The 15,250-nt window shown below is 67.3% G+C and overlaps 2 protein-coding genes across 5 annotated transcripts in view; one reads left to right on the forward strand and one right to left on the reverse strand.

Moving 5' to 3' along the window:
- Positions 1–11,458, forward strand: part of NSD1 (nuclear receptor binding SET domain protein 1) — a 49,752-nt gene extending 38,294 nt beyond the window's left edge. For all 3 annotated transcript variants that reach the window (XM_059712993.1, XM_059712995.1, XM_059712994.1), the window contains exons 22-23: positions 1,008–1,209; positions 5,516–11,458. In XM_059712993.1, coding sequence (XP_059568976.1) covers positions 1,008–1,209; positions 5,516–7,257 — 1,944 coding nt within the window. In that variant the 3' untranslated portion in view covers positions 7,258–11,458. The remainder of the gene's footprint in view (positions 1–1,007; positions 1,210–5,515) is intronic.
- A 1,395-nt stretch (positions 11,459–12,853) lies between these two features.
- Positions 12,854–15,113, reverse strand: RAB24 (RAB24, member RAS oncogene family). 2 transcript variants are annotated; one of them, XM_006267081.4, is made up of 8 exons: positions 14,905–15,113; positions 14,756–14,824; positions 14,595–14,673; positions 14,420–14,487; positions 14,070–14,169; positions 13,663–13,713; positions 13,404–13,466; positions 12,854–13,234 (listed from the first exon to the last, which is right to left on the reverse strand). In XM_006267081.4, the coding sequence occupies exons 1-8, from the start codon at positions 15,019–15,021 to the stop codon at positions 13,167–13,169; spliced, it is 615 nt and encodes a 204-aa protein (XP_006267143.1). In that variant the 5' UTR covers positions 15,022–15,113; the 3' UTR covers positions 12,854–13,166. The 2 variants fall into 2 exon arrangements, with proteins under 2 accessions (XP_006267143.1, XP_059568994.1); XM_059713011.1 differs by lacking the exon at positions 14,756–14,824.
- Between the last annotated feature and the right edge of the window lie 137 nt (positions 15,114–15,250).

The following is a 15,250-nucleotide window of genomic DNA, read 5'->3' on the forward strand; positions in this document are numbered from 1 at the left end:
GTGCTTCGTGGGCTGTGGGGGCAGCTGGAGCTCTGCAGAGGGACAGGAGCAGCAGGCGCCGGGCCCAGGGCTGCAGGAGTGATGCACATGTCAGGACCGTGCCAGGGTCAAGAGCAGTGATATTGAGCCTGCTCCCTTGGATTCCAGAGTTGCCTTGAGCCGTGCTGGCCAGGGCAGCTTCCCCCGCTCCTGCCGCTCCACGCGCAGCTTGGGGCTGCCACCGACTCGCACAGGACCCGGTGTGTTCGTGCTCCTTGGATGCGAGCGGGGAGCCGCTCGGGGAGTGGTTGGTTACTTACTGCAGGCGCTGCTGGCTCTATCGCTGTGGGGGAATGCACTGGGTGCAGCTCGGGACATGTTGCAAAGGCCCAGCGCAGATGGTGCCTGCCAGGGACACATCCTTCTTCAGACAGGGCGGGTTCCTCGATCCGAGGAGGCAGTGCCTCCCTGGCAGTCTGTGCAGAAGCGCCTAGAAATGCCCTTCTCTGTCCTCCTGAGTCCCAGCAGCATTGTGCATGACAGCGGCTGCAGCACCTGGCCACCCTCGGCCTCATGACACTGTGCACTCGCATTGCCAAGGCTGAGCCCCTCACGCCACGAGTTGGGTCGGTCATGGTGACGGGGCTCTCGGGTGTCTCCGTGCACTGCCAAATGTGCTAACAGTGTGGCGCGGGGTGCAGCGAGGTTTCTGTGCTGCCCTGCCCTTGTCCCATCACATGTGCTTCATCTGATCCACGGCCGGGCCCAGGGGCTCTCTGCTCCGCTCCCTGCCTGGGTCGCCGGCCTGCCCCTTTGCAGTGTGAGCTCACGGGACGAAACCCCGGGCTGGGTCGGGTGAGGGAGGCAGCCACGGAGGAGCCAGGCCTGCCCAGCCCACCTTGGCCAGGGGCTTTCAGAGCCCGTCTCTGGTGTAGTCGGCGGCCTGGGTCTCATTTTGGAGGCTGCCTCAGCTCCATGGTACACGGTGTAGTGGAGCCAGAGCTGACGCGTGCTATCCCCCCACACAGAGCCAGCCAAATCCTACCGAGGAGAAGTCCAAGAAGCTGAAGCGGCGGCCGCTAAAGCGCCGGTCGCAGGCCGAGGTCATGAAGGAGCGGGAGGACGAGTGCTTCAGCTGCGGGGACGCAGGGCAGCTGGTGTCCTGCAAGAAGCCGGGCTGCCCCAAGGTGTACCACGCCGACTGCCTCAACCTGACCAAGCGGCCTGCAGGTCAGTGCACAGGCCACGGGAGCCTCGCGGTGCTGCCGGCTGGCGCGGGTGTTGCTCCTGGCTCTGCTCAGGCCTGGGGGCCCCGTGGCAGCCACCAACCGTGGGTCAGTCGCTGCGGCTGGGATCGTGACCGGGGCACACCCAGCGCCCCAAACCTGGGGGCCGATTGTGTGGAACTGCTGGGAGGGAAGAGCAGAAGCTGTTGAAAGGAAGCTATGAGCCAGGGCTTCACAAGCAACCATGGCGGGGGGCTGTGACTGGAGGCCCGTCCCAGGTCCCTGCAAAGTACTGGAAGCCGGCGCATAGCAGAGGGCAGCAGGGGACTGTGTGGTGATGAGATGCAGGAGACCTGCGGGGGAAGCTGGGGGCTCCCGGGGAAGCGCAGGGGCTGGAAAGGCAGGGAGAGGTTCCTGGAGTGCACTGAGGAGCAGGAAATCCCGGGCATGGAACAAGCTCGAGCTCGTTACCGCAGGGGCTGGCGGTGCAGCAGGGCGAGGTGCGGTGTCACAGGCGGGAGGAAGGAGGGTGGTGTGCTCACCACACGGGATGGGGAAGTGCTTGGCAGCCCCGAGCAGGGGAGGAGGATGTGGAGCAACGTCTAGGGATGGCCCAGGCAGCGTGCCCCGAGTCCTCGCGGGGCCTGGCCCTGCAGGGAGATTCCAGGCAGCTGGAGGAAGCCCTGAGTGTGCCAGGCTTGGAAAGGGAAGTGGTGACACGGGTGGTGATGGGTTGGACCTGGTGCTGGGGAGAAGACTGGAAAAGCTGAGACGGGTGTCAAGCGATGAAAAATCAAGTGCTGGCACGATGCACAAGTCCCGTCCATGGGGCAGGAGTGGGCCCAGTGAGGAAAACCTGACTGGTCCTGGCTTGGTCGATCGAGGGCACTGCACAGCTGTAGTTGACTCGGTCCCGTGAAGCCTTGGCCCTCGCACCCCCCAGCAGCCTGGTAGCGTAGACGAGCCCCGTGTAGCAGACACGGGTTCAGCCTCGCCGCGCAGAGCTGGTGGCAGCGGCAGGGACACCAGCCCCCGTTGGCACATCACCCATGCTGTTGGAGAACATCGAATTGCTGCCAGCGTCACCAGGTGACACAGCCTGGCACGGAGGTGAATGCCGACCAAGCCGGGCCAGCGTGCAGAGCCGTCTGGCTTGCTCTGCCGCAACTCCACTTAAGTGCATTGTGCCCGCATGGCCGGGGTGCAGAGTGTGCACCTGGGGGCTGTGGGGTGCCGGGCACGTGAGGCAGGAAGGGGTCACCAGAGCAAAGGGATGCTCAGCCAGGGGCCGGGGCACGGGCATCATTCACGAGATCAACCCAGAGACTGGAAATAGGAACCGCGGTTTCAAAACCACTCTGAGCTGTCCTAGGCTTCTGAGGCCTTTGCAGGGCAGGAACGCTGCAGCATTTTTCTGTGGGCAGAACCGAGCTGAGAGCTGGCATTTCCCGAGGGGGGTTGGGGCCTAGAACAGATGAGAGCCGCCGACTGGCCCGCCCCCATCACGCCTTTGTCCGGGCGGCCTCCGAGCAAGAGGGCTCCACAGCTTTCCCGGCAGGTCCCTGGCACCCCTGGTCCTGCCCAGACAGGACAAATGTCCATCCTGTGCCAGCTGACACCTGCCTCCTGCCCAGCAGGTGTGGGACAGCCAATGCCTGCTCTCTCTTTTGCAAACTCTTTTATCAGCGATTTGGATGATGGGGTGAAAAGCAACCTGTTTACATTTGCTGATGATACCAAAATCTGGGGTGAGGTGGGCACGCTAGCAGGGAGGGAAAGACTGCAGCAAGACCTGGACAGGTTGTAGGGGTGGGCTAACAAAAACAGGATGCATTTCAATAAGGACAAGTGCAGGGTGCTGCACTTGGGCAGTAGTAACCAGCAGCACACTTATAAGATGGGAAACTCCCTTCTTGAGAGCACGGAGGCAGAGAGGGATCTTGGAGTCATTATTGACTCGAAGATGAACATGGGCCGACAATGCGAGGTCACGGTCGGCAGGGCTAACTGGACCCTATCGTGCATCCACTGGTGCATCTCAAGTAGGGCCAAGGAGGTGATCCTCCCCCTCTACGCGACAGCTGGAGTACTGTGTCCAGTTCTGGGCGCCGCACTTCAAGAGGGATGTGGACAACATGGAGAGGGTCCAGAGGAGGCCACCCACATGATCCGGGGCAGCAGGGCAGACCCTACGAGGAGAGGCTACGGGACCTGAACCTGCTCAGCCTCCACAAGAGAAGGCTGAGGGGGGACCTGGTGACCATCTACAAACTCACTAGGGGGGACCAGCAGGATTTGGGGGAGACCCTGTTTCCCCGAGTGCTCCCCGGGATAACAAGGAATAACGGCCACAAGTTGTTGGAGAGTAGGTTCAGATTAGACATCCGTAGGAACTACTTCACAGTTAGGGCGGCTAGGATCTGGAACCAACTTCCAAGGGAAGTGGTGCTGGCTCCTACCTGGGGGTCTTTAAGAAGCGGCTCGATGTCAACCTGGCTGGGGTCACTTGAGCCCAGTTTCCCTCCTGCCCAGGCAGGGGGTCGGACTTGAAGATCTACAAGGTCCCGTCCGACCCGACTTCTGTGAGTCTATGAAACAGAAAGGCTCCTGCCGCCCTCCCCCTTCTGAACTAAACAGCCTGCTCCTTCGAGCTCTCTGCAGCCTGCCCAGTGGGTCGTTGCCAGCTGAGGCCCCAGCAGCGTGGAGCAGAGCAGGATTGTTCCCTCTGCTTCCAGGCATGAGCCCCCGATCTGGGGATCTGCCTTTTTGGCCTAGCTGCTGCCCCCTGCGTGTCCACACCTGGGATTTCCCCTGCCGGCGGGCAGCCAGGTGGGGCTAGCCGGTGGCAGCAGAGGAGGTGAAGCGATGTCCTTACGGAGTGAGGCATGGTTGATTTGAGACGGTCTCTCTTGCGGGTCAAGGTCGGTGTCGCCCCAGGCGCTGGACGTGTTCTCTCCGGTCCGGGGCAGGGCTGCACGGAGACGGGAGCCAGGAACAGCTGCTTCTGGACAGGCTGCTTTCAGCCAGGAGAGAGGAGCTGGGAGAGGGAGGGTTATTTCCTTCTTGTCTTCTGGGCACTTGCAGATAGGTGGTCAGCGGTTTGTTCTGGGTCTCCCCAGGCTTGGAGCTGGGCCGATGGGTCCGTAACCCCCAGCTCCTCCGTTTGCCTCGGAGACGGCCTGGCTGCCCTCTGGCAGGTGAACGAGGAGCTGCTGCTGCCCAGCTGCGTTTGGGCCCTGGGCCAGCCGGGGCTCAGCTGTGCTGGGTGGAGCAAGCAGGCAGCTCCCGCCCGGCACAATGCCGCAGCACAGGGCGGGTGGGCGCAGTGCGTGGGGGGCTCCTACCCCACTGGCGCGGTGCCCAGCAGTGTGAAATGGGTGGAGGAGAGCTGGAGGAGGAGCCGGCGGGGAGAAGCTTGATGCTCACAGTCAGGAGCCAGAAGGGCTTGTTCCCAGGGCCTGGCCCCCAAACAGGTCGCCCCGGAGCATGAGCACAGCCCGGTTTGCAAAGGGCCGGGGCAGGTGTAGTGAGGATGGGGCCCCGGGTAGTGGCTGAGCATTGCTGTCTGGGCCATCTCCTCTGCCAGCCCTTCACCAGCGCTGGCATTCAGGGGGGTTGGCAGGGCTGGGTTGCACTACATGTGCTCGGTACATGGGCTCCCTGCTAATGCATCTGCTGCAACCGTGCTTGGACTCAGGGTGCTGGGCTGGAGCAGCCACAGGTCCAGTGCCGCAGCGTTGGTGCCTGTGCTCGTGTCCCAGCCCACGACTCTAAAAGACCTTCCCGGGGAGGGCATGCAGGGACCAGCAGGCTGAGAGGGGCAGAGCTGGGAGGCAAAGCCGGGTGGATGCAAGGCCGAGGCTGGCTGGCGAGGCCCGGGGAAGGCACTCCCATCCCATCCCGTGGGGCCACGGTGGAAGAGCCCAACCCCTCCTCAGCCTGGCTCGGGGTGAGGCGCTGGCCCTTCCGCCAGCCGGAAAAGCCCAGAGCGAAGGGGCGGGGATGGGACAGGACCACGCATCTCTCTGCCCGTGGCCCCCTCCCATGGTGACGAAAGCAGGGGGAGCTGCCCAAGCCCCTTTGGGGGGCACTGAGCACCTGTGAGCCTGGCTCTGTAGCAGGGCCCCAGGCGCCGGAGCCTGGGCTTCCTGGCAGCAGCCTCTGGGCCAAAAGCTGGAGCAGCCTGAAGCACGGAGACTCCTGGCCTCGGCGCCTGTCCGCAGGGTGTCCCCCAAGCGAGCTCCTGGCAGAGAGCCCTCAGCTGCCCCAGCCACACTCAGCCATGCCTTTCTCTCCTGTTCTTGCCGCAGGGAAGTGGGAGTGCCCATGGCACCAGTGCGACCAGTGTGGCAAGGAGGCGGCCTCCTTCTGCGAGATGTGTCCACGATCCTTCTGCAAGCAGCACCGCGAGGGCATGCTCTTCATCTCCAAGCTGGATGGGCGGCTGTGCTGCACGGAGCACGACCCCTGCGGGCCCCACCCCCTGGAGCCGGGGGAGATCCGTGAGTACGTGCCTCCGGCCGGGCCGCCACCGCCACCTGCCCGCGAGAGCGCCTCGCCACCCGCGGACACCGCCCACAGCCTCCCGCCACCCGACCGGCCGCCGCAGCCCGTGGCCGTGCGGCTGCAGCCCTCCGACAAGCCCCCAACCACGCTGGCGCTGCAGCTGCAGCCCTCTGACAAGCCCCCGGCCACGCTGGCCCTGCGGCTGCAGCCACCCAACAAGCCCACCACCACCTTCGCCGTGCGGCTGCAGCCCTCCAGCAAGCCCCCTTCCACGCTGGCGCTGCGGCTGCAGCCCTCCAGCAAGCCCCCCACCACCCTGGCGCTGCGGCTGCAGTCCTCCAACAAGCCCCCAACCACCATCGCCCTGAGGCTGCAGCCGTCGGACAAGCCCCAGGCAGCCCTGGCGCTGCGGCTGCCGTCCGAGAAGCTGCCCGCCATTGTGGCGCTGAGGCCACCGCCCTCGGACAAGCTGGCCATCGCTGACACCACCCAGTGGTCTCCGTCCCCGGACGTGTCCCCAGCCAAGGCGCCACTGCAGCCCCTAGACGAGCCACCGGCCGGGGCCCCACCACCCCCACCTTGCGTGCCGCGTGAGGGAGCCCTGCAGCCTGCGCCCACGGACAGGCCTTCCAGCACCACCGCCGCAGTCCCGCGGCCGCAGCCCCCGGACGAGCTGTGCGCCCTGGCCCAGCTGTCGGACAAGCCTCTCGCTGCTGCTGGTGCCCCGCAGCTACCACCGCTCGCCGGTGAGACCCCTCCTGCACCTGGGGCCCCGCAGCCTCCGCCGGCTGACGAGCCTGCCCCCAAGGGACCCTGGGCCCCGGCCCCCGAAAAGCCTCCCAATACCGGGACCCCGCGGCCTCTGCAGCTGGACAAGCCGCCCGCCCCGTGGCCCCCCACTTCAGACAAGCCCGCCCCAGCTGCCACCGGGGCCCTGCGGATTCAGGCACCAGACAAGCCGGCCGCCCCCCTGGCTCCAAGGCCTCAGGTCCCAGACAAGGCGCCGGCAGCCACGGTGCCACGGCCACCGCTGTCTGAGAAGGCGCTGCGGCCCGTTGACCAGAACGCCCAGCCGCAGGAGAGGGGCGCGGAGCCGAGCGCCCAGCAGAAAGACAGAACTATCGCGCCAGCCGAGCCGCCACCGTGGCCGCCGGGGAGAGCGGCGGCGCATACGGGGCAGGTGCTGTGGCCCCCAGAGAAGCTGCAGATGCACGAGCTGCCCCGCTGGCCCCCCGCGAAAGCACTGACCCCCGCGGAGCCGCCCCCGCGGGCAGCAGAGAAGCTGCAGGAGCCGCCGCCACTGCCGCCACCACCGTTGGGCTGGGACGTGGCGCCCGCGCCCCCAGAGCCGGTGCCGTGGACAGCAGAGCGGTTGCGGGCTCTGGAGCCAGCCCCACCCGAGCAGGCGTCGTGGCTGGCCCGGTCCGTGCAGACGTTCGAGCCCATCTGGCTCTCCGGGAAAGCACAGACTCCCCGGGGGCAGGACCCTTTGCCGCTGCCCGAGCAGCACGCCTGCCGCGATCGGCCGGAGCCCAGCCCGGAGTGAGAGGGTGGGGGGCCAGCGCCGTCTGCTTGGGGCGGGGGACGGGGTTTCTTGGCTCTTTCTGTTTTTTATTCACTGCCCTGCGCCCAGCCCCTGGCCTGCACCCTCTCCCATGACACAAGCCAGGACGTTGGCCCAGCCCCAGTGCACCCGGCCTGGCCGGGGGGAGAGACCGCCCTGGACCTTGTCCTCTTCCTTCCACACCAGTAAAGCTGAAATAAAGAGTCCGCTCTGGATAAAGCCTCTAGGTCACATTACTGGTCAGGGTCTCCAGGGGCCAGGGCTCCCCCACCCCACCCCACCCCACCCCACGGCCCCCGGCCCGGGGCACAGCCGGCCCGCCCGGGAAGAGTAGGCTCTGTGGAAGGAGGGGCGAGGAGTGCGGTCAGCTGCCCCCGCGGGGGCTCTGCACTGCAAGGGCATGCGGGGCAGCGTCGCTGGTCGCTGTCCCCTCCAAGCTGAAGGTGCAGCGGTTGTGGGGCTGTGCTGGTCAGGCTGTGGGATCCGTCCACTGGGGTCTCGGTGAAAGCAGGAGGCGGCAGGGATGGCAGGGGCCTTGCAGCATCTGCCCCGGGGGTCTTGGCCACAGACCAGCGCTCCCCGCCCCCCAAGCATGTGCCTGGGAGCTGCATGCACCTGGCCCCGAGCCACGCTGCGTGGGCTGCAGGGCTCTCCGTGGACTCCACCCCCCGCAGCTGCGTCTGGAGGAAGCCGTGGCTTCCTCAGCACCCCCACCCCACTTTGTGCCGCCTCTGACTCGGTGCGTTGGCAACCAAAAATCCCTGCAGGAGACTTGAACCCCCGGCCCGCGTGTGCGTGTGCGCGTGCCCCTGCCTCCGGCATTCCTGGTTCTCGCACTGGAGCCCCTGGGCCCAGCGGGTGTTGGTGCTCCGGCTTTGCCTCCCCGGCCCCCTCCCCAGTGCAGCTGGTATCTGGGCAGGCCAGCAGCCCGGACCGGGCGTGTGGCGGGATTGCAGCCGGCCCCATCCGTGGCTTGCGCCGCCTGAGCCGGGCAGGGTTGGGGCAGTGCCGTGGGCCAGCGCTCTCTGCCCCAGCACGTGGGCAGTGGAGCCTGGATGGCCACGGCAGGGGCTCAGCACCGTGGCCACCAGCTGCTGGCACGCGTCTCGTCTCATCTCCACCCGGCGCGGCGCCACTGACTCCAGCCTCAGGCACCCTCGTGCCTGGGGCTGATCCAGTGGGGTCACAGGGGTCCCGTCCATGATGTGGGTGGGTGCTGGGGAGATGCAGGAGCCTGGCAGCTGTGGGGAGAAGAGCAGGAGCCCAAGGGCATTGCACTCAGGCTCTGAAACAAAAGGCCACTTTAGGAAGTAAGCTGGTGCCAGCACCACAGCCCCAACCCTCCCCGCGCCCGGGACGAGGCCCCTTGGTGTGAGTGGGGTGGTGGCAGCTGCCTGCCAGGCCCCCGCCCGGCTTCTGCGCTGTCGCGTTTCCTCATTCCTTGTTTCACGCACAAATAAACTGTGACTACTTTGGTGCAGGCAACGTGAGGTCTGTGGCACGGAGGTATTCTCGGTGCAGTTTGAGGCCAGCTACACTGAGCATGCAACCCGGGGACCCCACTGAGCTGGTGCACCGCACCCACAGCCTGGTTCCCCTCGACTGGCCTCCTCCCTCTGCACCAGATCCCTCCGCTCCACCCACCCGAGCCGCCGCATGGGGAGCTGGCTCGGGCCAGGCAGCTGCTGGATGGAGCACGAGTCTGAACCGGGAGCATGGGGCCCAAGCCAAGATCTCCCTCCCTGGCAGAGCTGGGACCCTGTCTGCCCGAAGGGGTGCCCAGGAGGGGGGCAGCCGGCTGCCAGGGAGCGAGACAGGAGGTGGCTTGTGCCCAAGCTGCAGCTCAGCGAGGGCAGCTGGGCAGGGATCCGTGGTCAGGGGCTCCCTCGGAGCTGCCCCGGCTGGAAGAGGCGAGGCATGGTGCTGGCAAGAGCAGCTTTGACTCCCAGCCCCAGAGCCCGAACGGGCCCCTGAGACGCACCCCTGTGCCCACCCTGCTGGCCGAGCCCCGGGAGCCGGGCTCTGCCCTGAGTCAGGCACCGGGAAGGAGGGCGCGGGCCCATCACCCTGGCCGTGGGGTGGTGCAGCGCTGGCGTCCACAGCAGAGGTGGTGCGGGGCAGGGGCTGGTGCCCGGGGGAGGCACCAGGGTGGGGGCCGTGCCATTGGAGCCGGTCGTTCTGTGCTGCGGGATTTGGGAGCAGAGCACGGTGGCTGGGCCGTCGGGAGCGAGGGACGGGGCAGGCGGGGGCGCAGTGTGGCCAGGACACGTTCTCCTGCCTGGCAGAGGCATCGCCACAGCCCCAGTGCAGAGGGTGTCGGCTCCCGCTTGGTGCAGCCAGTGGGTCAGGACTGGGCCTCTTTGCCCCGGAAGTCGGAGGGGAGGTTGTGCAGCAGAGGCGTCCGGTCTGTGGCAGCCCCAGGCCCTGCTCCAAGTCGGGCGCGCAGGATGAGGAGCTGGAAGCGCTGGGCACCTCAGGGCAGCTTGGTGAATGTGCGCGCGCGGGTGGAGGGTGGGCGCAGGTGCGGCTGGACGCAAGCAGATCCTGACGCCATCCAGCCATTGCACCGGGTTGGTGCAGCGCGTCTGCAATGGGGCAGCCTCTTGGGGCCGCTCCCAGGCACGCGCGGCCTCTTAGCAGAGCTTCGTGCGTCTGGGAGCAGCCCTGAGCTGCCCCTGCACCCCCGCCGGCCAGCATGGGGGCACAGTACCCGCCGTTCACCCTCGTGTCTGCGCCGCCCCGGCACCATGCCCCTGGTACGAGCTTCCCTAGCGTAGACGAGGCCCCGCTGCGCTCAAGCCCCAGAGAAGCGGTGACTGTGGGGCCGTGACACCAGCCCTCCATGGTGTCGGTTGGCAGCGAGCGTGGGCTCCCTGCTCACCGGTTCTGGAGGGACGCTGCCCTGGAGGCTGACACGTGCCTGTGCCCGTGCCCAGGCCTTGCGGTGCTCCATGCCTCCCGGTGCCGGCGGTCCCTGCAGGAGTGAATCTACCTCGTAGGGAAACCTCGGCATTCGCGTCGCTGTCGTGTTCCTAGGACATGTTTAATCTGTGTTTGCCCTTGGCGGAGCCCTCGGGCGCTCCTGGTGCTATTGTAGACTTTTGGCAGCTCTGTGTGTTGTCCCCCCACCCCCTGCCGGCTCGGGGTGTGGGTCCCTCACAAGCCGAATCTCCCCTCCTCTGAGCCCGGGGAGACCCTGCTCCTCTGCCGCCAGGCGCTTGGAAGCTCCCTCGCCTGGGGCAGGGCTGAGCAGGCCCCGCGGGGCTCCTCGGTCTGGTGGTGCCTCCTGAGCGCTGACCCAGGGGAACCGAGCCTTGGACTTTGACCTTGGCACTGGGGAACAGCCTCGTGCCGGGGTGGGCTGGAGCCGTGGCACCCGTTGGCCTGAGCACTGGCAAGACGGGGCCGGTGGCAGAAGGGTGCGGCAGCCTGTCCTGCGCCGGCCCCCCGGGAAGGCGAGAACAGGGTGGGAGTCGCACCTGCTTTGGGAACAGCTGCGGCCCTCTGGCGCAGTCCCTGCACCCGCTCCTGCCCGGGCTCGTCCCTCCCCTCCCCTCCCCTGGACTGGTGCAGCTGGAGCAGGGCCCGGGAGGAGCCCTAGCAGCTGCAGACGAGGGAAATGGAGCTGGGGTTTGCTGCTGCTGCCTCCGGGGCCCTTCCTGTGGCTCCAGGCTCCGGCTGGTGCCCTTGCCCAAGGCCATGCCAGGGTCCTGCTCCGGGGCTCGGCTCTGGGTCACAGGAGGCAGCAAGGGCCGTAAGCTTTAGTCTGGACAGCACCCAGGTGCAAGTGAAGCGTTACCTGCGTCACAGCGGGGCCTAGCTGGGTGGGGCTGGTCCAGGCGGCACAGGCACCTTGGGGACCGATGCAGGCAACACTGGAAGGGGGCCAGCAGGGGGACGGGAGCGGTGACTGCAGGAGGGACCAGGCGCAGCCACCCAGCGCCTCGAGGCACGCGGGGAGGTGGATGCAGCACATAGACACCCGCACCGCTTGGCCTGGGGAGAGCGGCGTGGCCGGCGCGTGCAGCGAGAGGGGGGAATCTGGGGCCACGGCCTTCCTCTCGCCCCGGGCTGCGTGTGATGGGCAGAGGGTGGCCCTGCCAGGTGCTCCCAGAACACGTACTGTAATTCTCTGTACATAGACGAACGATTACTGTAAAGTAAAGTTTAACTTTACTCCCGATGCCCTCTCGTGTGGTTTGTCTTGGGGGCACAAGCAGGTCAGGGGCAGCACCCCCTGCACAGACTGGGGGACGGGGAGGTACGGGCCCCGGTGCAGGGAAGGAGGGACCGGCGCAGTTAGCGGGCACTCGGTCCCCAGCGCCTGTGCACGGCTGCAGCCAGGACCACGGCTGGCAGAGATGTTGGTGCACACTGGGAAGGCTGGGGACAGGTTGCTCCAGCTTCGCCAGGTGGGTGACTTGAGTAGCCTGGATAGGGACCAGGGCTGGCGTGTCTCCTTCCGTCAGGTCAGCCTGCGAGTTAGGCTTCAGCCTGGCAGCAACACGAGCGCGGACCTGGGCCGTGGGGGTCCCAGCTGCCTGCTCCCCGGGGCGCGGTGGGCTGCAACTGACCCCTGGCAGCAGCAGCGCAGGGGGGAGCCCTCGGGCCCAGGCTGCTCCTGGTCCATCGGCTCAGCCTCGTAGGTAGCATGCTCTGGTGGGAGTCTCCCCCAACCTGAGCCCTCCACGGCGAGCAGAGACCTTTCACTCCAGGCACCGCGAGGTTGAGGTGCCGAGTCCCTGCCTCCCCCCAGCGCACAACCCAGAAGGCTGTGAGATTTGGCCAGCCAGGGCGGAGGAAAGGGTTGGTGCACCCTGGGCACGGCCCTGTAGCATGCAGGCCCCTCTGTCCGCAGGTGGGAGCAAAGGGTAAGGGGTGCTTGCAGCAAGCAGGGGTTTCCCACGAGGGAAATCTACCCACCAGCCCTGGGTAGCCGCAGCAGCCTGACGGGTGAGTATACCTTCCCCCCCCACCCCGGGGTGAAGACGGTGCCCCTGGGTGGCCTGGGCTGGGGGCCTCAGGGCTCTGGTTCTCTCCCTGGTGCAGTTGCCCAGGGAAGGGTGCAGGGCTGCTCACAGCAGCAGCCGTCCCCTCCCCCTGCATCGGGATACACCTGCCAGCTTGGCAGGACCTCAGGGTGTCGCAGATGGCTGCTCACGGATGTGGTGGCAGGGCAGAGCGCCAAGCGCCTTCCAGGAACAGGAGCATGCAGGGAGCAGTTCTCCAGTGCCCAAGGGAGAAGGGCTCAAAGAGGCCAGGAGGATGCAGGAGCTGAAGGAGGTGGGTGCAGGTGCAGGGCCAGGGCCAGGGCCAGGGCGGGCCTGAAGCAGTGCTTCCTGCTGCTAAGAGCAGTACAGGCAGGAGTAAGGCTGCCTGCAGGGCTCTCAGCCCGGCCTGTCTGGGACAGCAAGGTCTGGCCCTCTCCTGGGCTCGCACCAGGGGCTTCTCCCCATCCTGCTCCGGGCAGAGGAGCCAGAAGGCCCCTGCCTGCCCCATTCCGCAGCCCCCTGCACTTGCTCCCTGAGGCCTCAGGCCACCGGCCTGGTCCCAGCACAGTGAGCCCAGCGCTGCCATCTCACACACCGCAACGCACTTTATTTACATCTCTATAAGTTAACAGAAGCTGAGACAATCCACGTGGGCCCAGGGTGCAGTTCCAGCCAGCGCAGCCTGTGCCGGGAGGAGCTAGGTGGGGACGCAGCCGCGGAGCAGGCAGCAGCAGGGGACCCACGGCCACAAGGTCCTGCAGCAAGAGCAGAGCTATGTCCCCTCCAGCATCCCAACCATGTCCCTGTCCAGTGCCGGGGCCCCGTCTCTGCAGCCCCACAGCTAAAACCAGGCCAGTGCAAGGAGCAGGGGCTGTGCCGCGGCAGGGGCGTTGCTCTGGCTCAGTGGTGGCAGCAGCTGTAGAAGTAGGGGCTGCTCTTCTGGCTCAGGTCGATGCCTCCTTTCTCCTCTGCAAGAGAAGGAGCAGTGAGGGGGTGGCCCGCCAGCTGTGGCCCACAGCCGATGGGAGCTGCACCCCAGCCCTGCTCCCAAGCAGACACTGTGGGAGCAGAAGGCTCCACGCTGCCACACCAGACCTGTGCCTGCTGAGGAGCAAGAGATGCCTCTCCCGCACTCACCTGTCATCAGCTGGAAGGCAGTGAAGCGCACGTAGTCCTCTGCTACCTTCTGAAACAGCTCATCTGAGACAGGAAAGAGTCAGGCCCGGCCGTGCCCCCCACCCCCTACCAGCCCCAGGGTCCTGGCTGAGGAGGAGCCTGCATCGTGCCCAGGACCTGAGAGATGGGGCAGCACTGAGCCCTTGATCTGCATGGCCGCTCTAGAGGGAAGGGCCCGGCCTGGCTCCAGCTGCGGCTCCACGGAGAAGCGGTCACTCACCCACGCTCTGGCCTGTCTTGCTGGAGGTCTCGAAGAGCTCGGCCTTAATCTCTGAGCAAGATGACAGGTGAGTGCCTGAGAAGCATGGGCCACGGGGCAGGAACCACCACCACCCTCTACCCCCTTCCCAGCTGGCCCGGTGCAACCTCTGGGCCCCTTCTCCCGCTAGCCTAAGCAAACACGCGGCTGGGGGCTCGCCCCCAGGGACCGCCAGCCCCGGAGCCGTTCCTGCTGTGCGGGTGGACATGGGCCCCAGCGGGTGCTGGCCTTCATTTCCACAGGGACCGGGACCGGGAGGGTCCCTGAGCCGCACCTGACCAGCGTGAAGCAGAGATGGGGCCGAAGCCCGAAAGAAGATCCAGGCCCAGTGGGAGCAGGGCAGGGGCTGCGACCGAGACACGACCTACCATCTGCGTAGTCCTGCACGTCGTGGAAGTCGACCCCCCGCCGGCGCCTGTCCTCCTCCAGCAGGTCGCTCTTGGTGCCGCACAGGTAGATGCGGCAGTTCTGGGCCGAGCAGGGAGGGGGGTCAGCCACACGCGGGAGCCCGGGCGCCCGCGCCGCACCCAGATGCCCCCGCGCCGCGCAGCGCCGCACCGGGGCTGCGGCGCGGGGGGAGGGGAATTAGCACCCCCTCGCGGGTACCCGGGGCACGGCCGGCACTTGAGGAACCTGCACCCGAGGAAACGGCTCCTCGCCGCGCGGGAAGTCCCTCGGCGGCTCCCGAAGGGGAAGTGTCCCCCCCGCCCCCGCTCACCTCCTCGAAGGTCTGCAGCTCGTTCACCCAGAACTTGGCGCGCTCGAAACTGCTGCCGTCCGTGAGATCTGCCGGAGCCGAGAGTCGGACGCTGCCCGCCGCGGACCGGGGCCCGCCCGGCCGAGGAGCCCCCGCAGGGGGGGCGGGGAGGGCCCGGCCGCCCCGGCCCCCTTACCGTAGCACACGATGGCCGCCCGGGCCCCGCGGTAGTAGATGCGGCTCATGGCCTCGTAGCGCTCGGAGCCCGCCGTGTCCTGCGGGCGGGGGCAGGGTCAGGGTCAGGGTCGGGGCCAGGGTCAGCTCCGCGCCCCCGCCCCCCCGGCCGGCCCCACTCACCCAGATGCCCAGCGTCACGGCCCGGTCCCCCACGGCGATGACCTTGGCCACGAAGGCGGCGCCGATGGTCTGCAAGAGGAGGGAGAGGGAGAGGGAGGGGGAGGGGAAGCACCGGGGTCGGGGGGGCGGGGGCGCGGGCCGGCACTCACGTTCTGGTAGGGCCCCACGAGGAAGCGCTGGTGAACGTAGCGCTCCACCAGGCTGGTCTTGCCCACGTACTCCTTGCCCAGCAGCACCACCTTGGCGTCCACGCGCGGGCCGCTCATGCTGCTGCCGCCGGGCCGGGGCCGGGCCGGGAGCGGGACCCGCTCAGCCGCGCCGCATGGCCCCGCCGGCTCGGCTCGGGCCAGGACTCCGGAAGCACGTGACGCCGAAGCGGAAGTGGGGCAGGGGCAGGGCGGAAGCAGGCCGAGCGGGAGCGGAAGTGGTGCTCGGCCCTTCCGGTCACGAGGACTGGCGGCCCCGGAAGTTGCCGCAGGGACGCTGTCGTCGCAT

This window comes from Alligator mississippiensis, chromosome 9, assembly GCF_030867095.1.
Source record: "Alligator mississippiensis isolate rAllMis1 chromosome 9, rAllMis1, whole genome shotgun sequence".
Taxonomy (NCBI): Eukaryota; Metazoa; Chordata; order Crocodylia; family Alligatoridae; genus Alligator; species Alligator mississippiensis.

Bases quoted from the DNA above. Each gene is read 5' to 3' on its own strand.
- RAB24 (XM_006267081.4), bottom strand. From the start codon at position 15,021: ATGAGCGGCCCGCGCGTGGACGCCAAGGTGGTGCTGCTGGGCAAGGAG. The intron at 13,714-14,069 runs GTAGGTCGTGTC...CATCTTGCTCAG, and splicing joins CGTGCAGGACTACGCAGATG to AGATTAAGGCCGAGCTCTTC. The intron at 13,235-13,403 runs GTGAGTGCGGGA...CTTCTCTTGCAG, and splicing joins TGCCTTCCAGCTGATGACAG to AGGAGAAAGGAGGCATCGAC.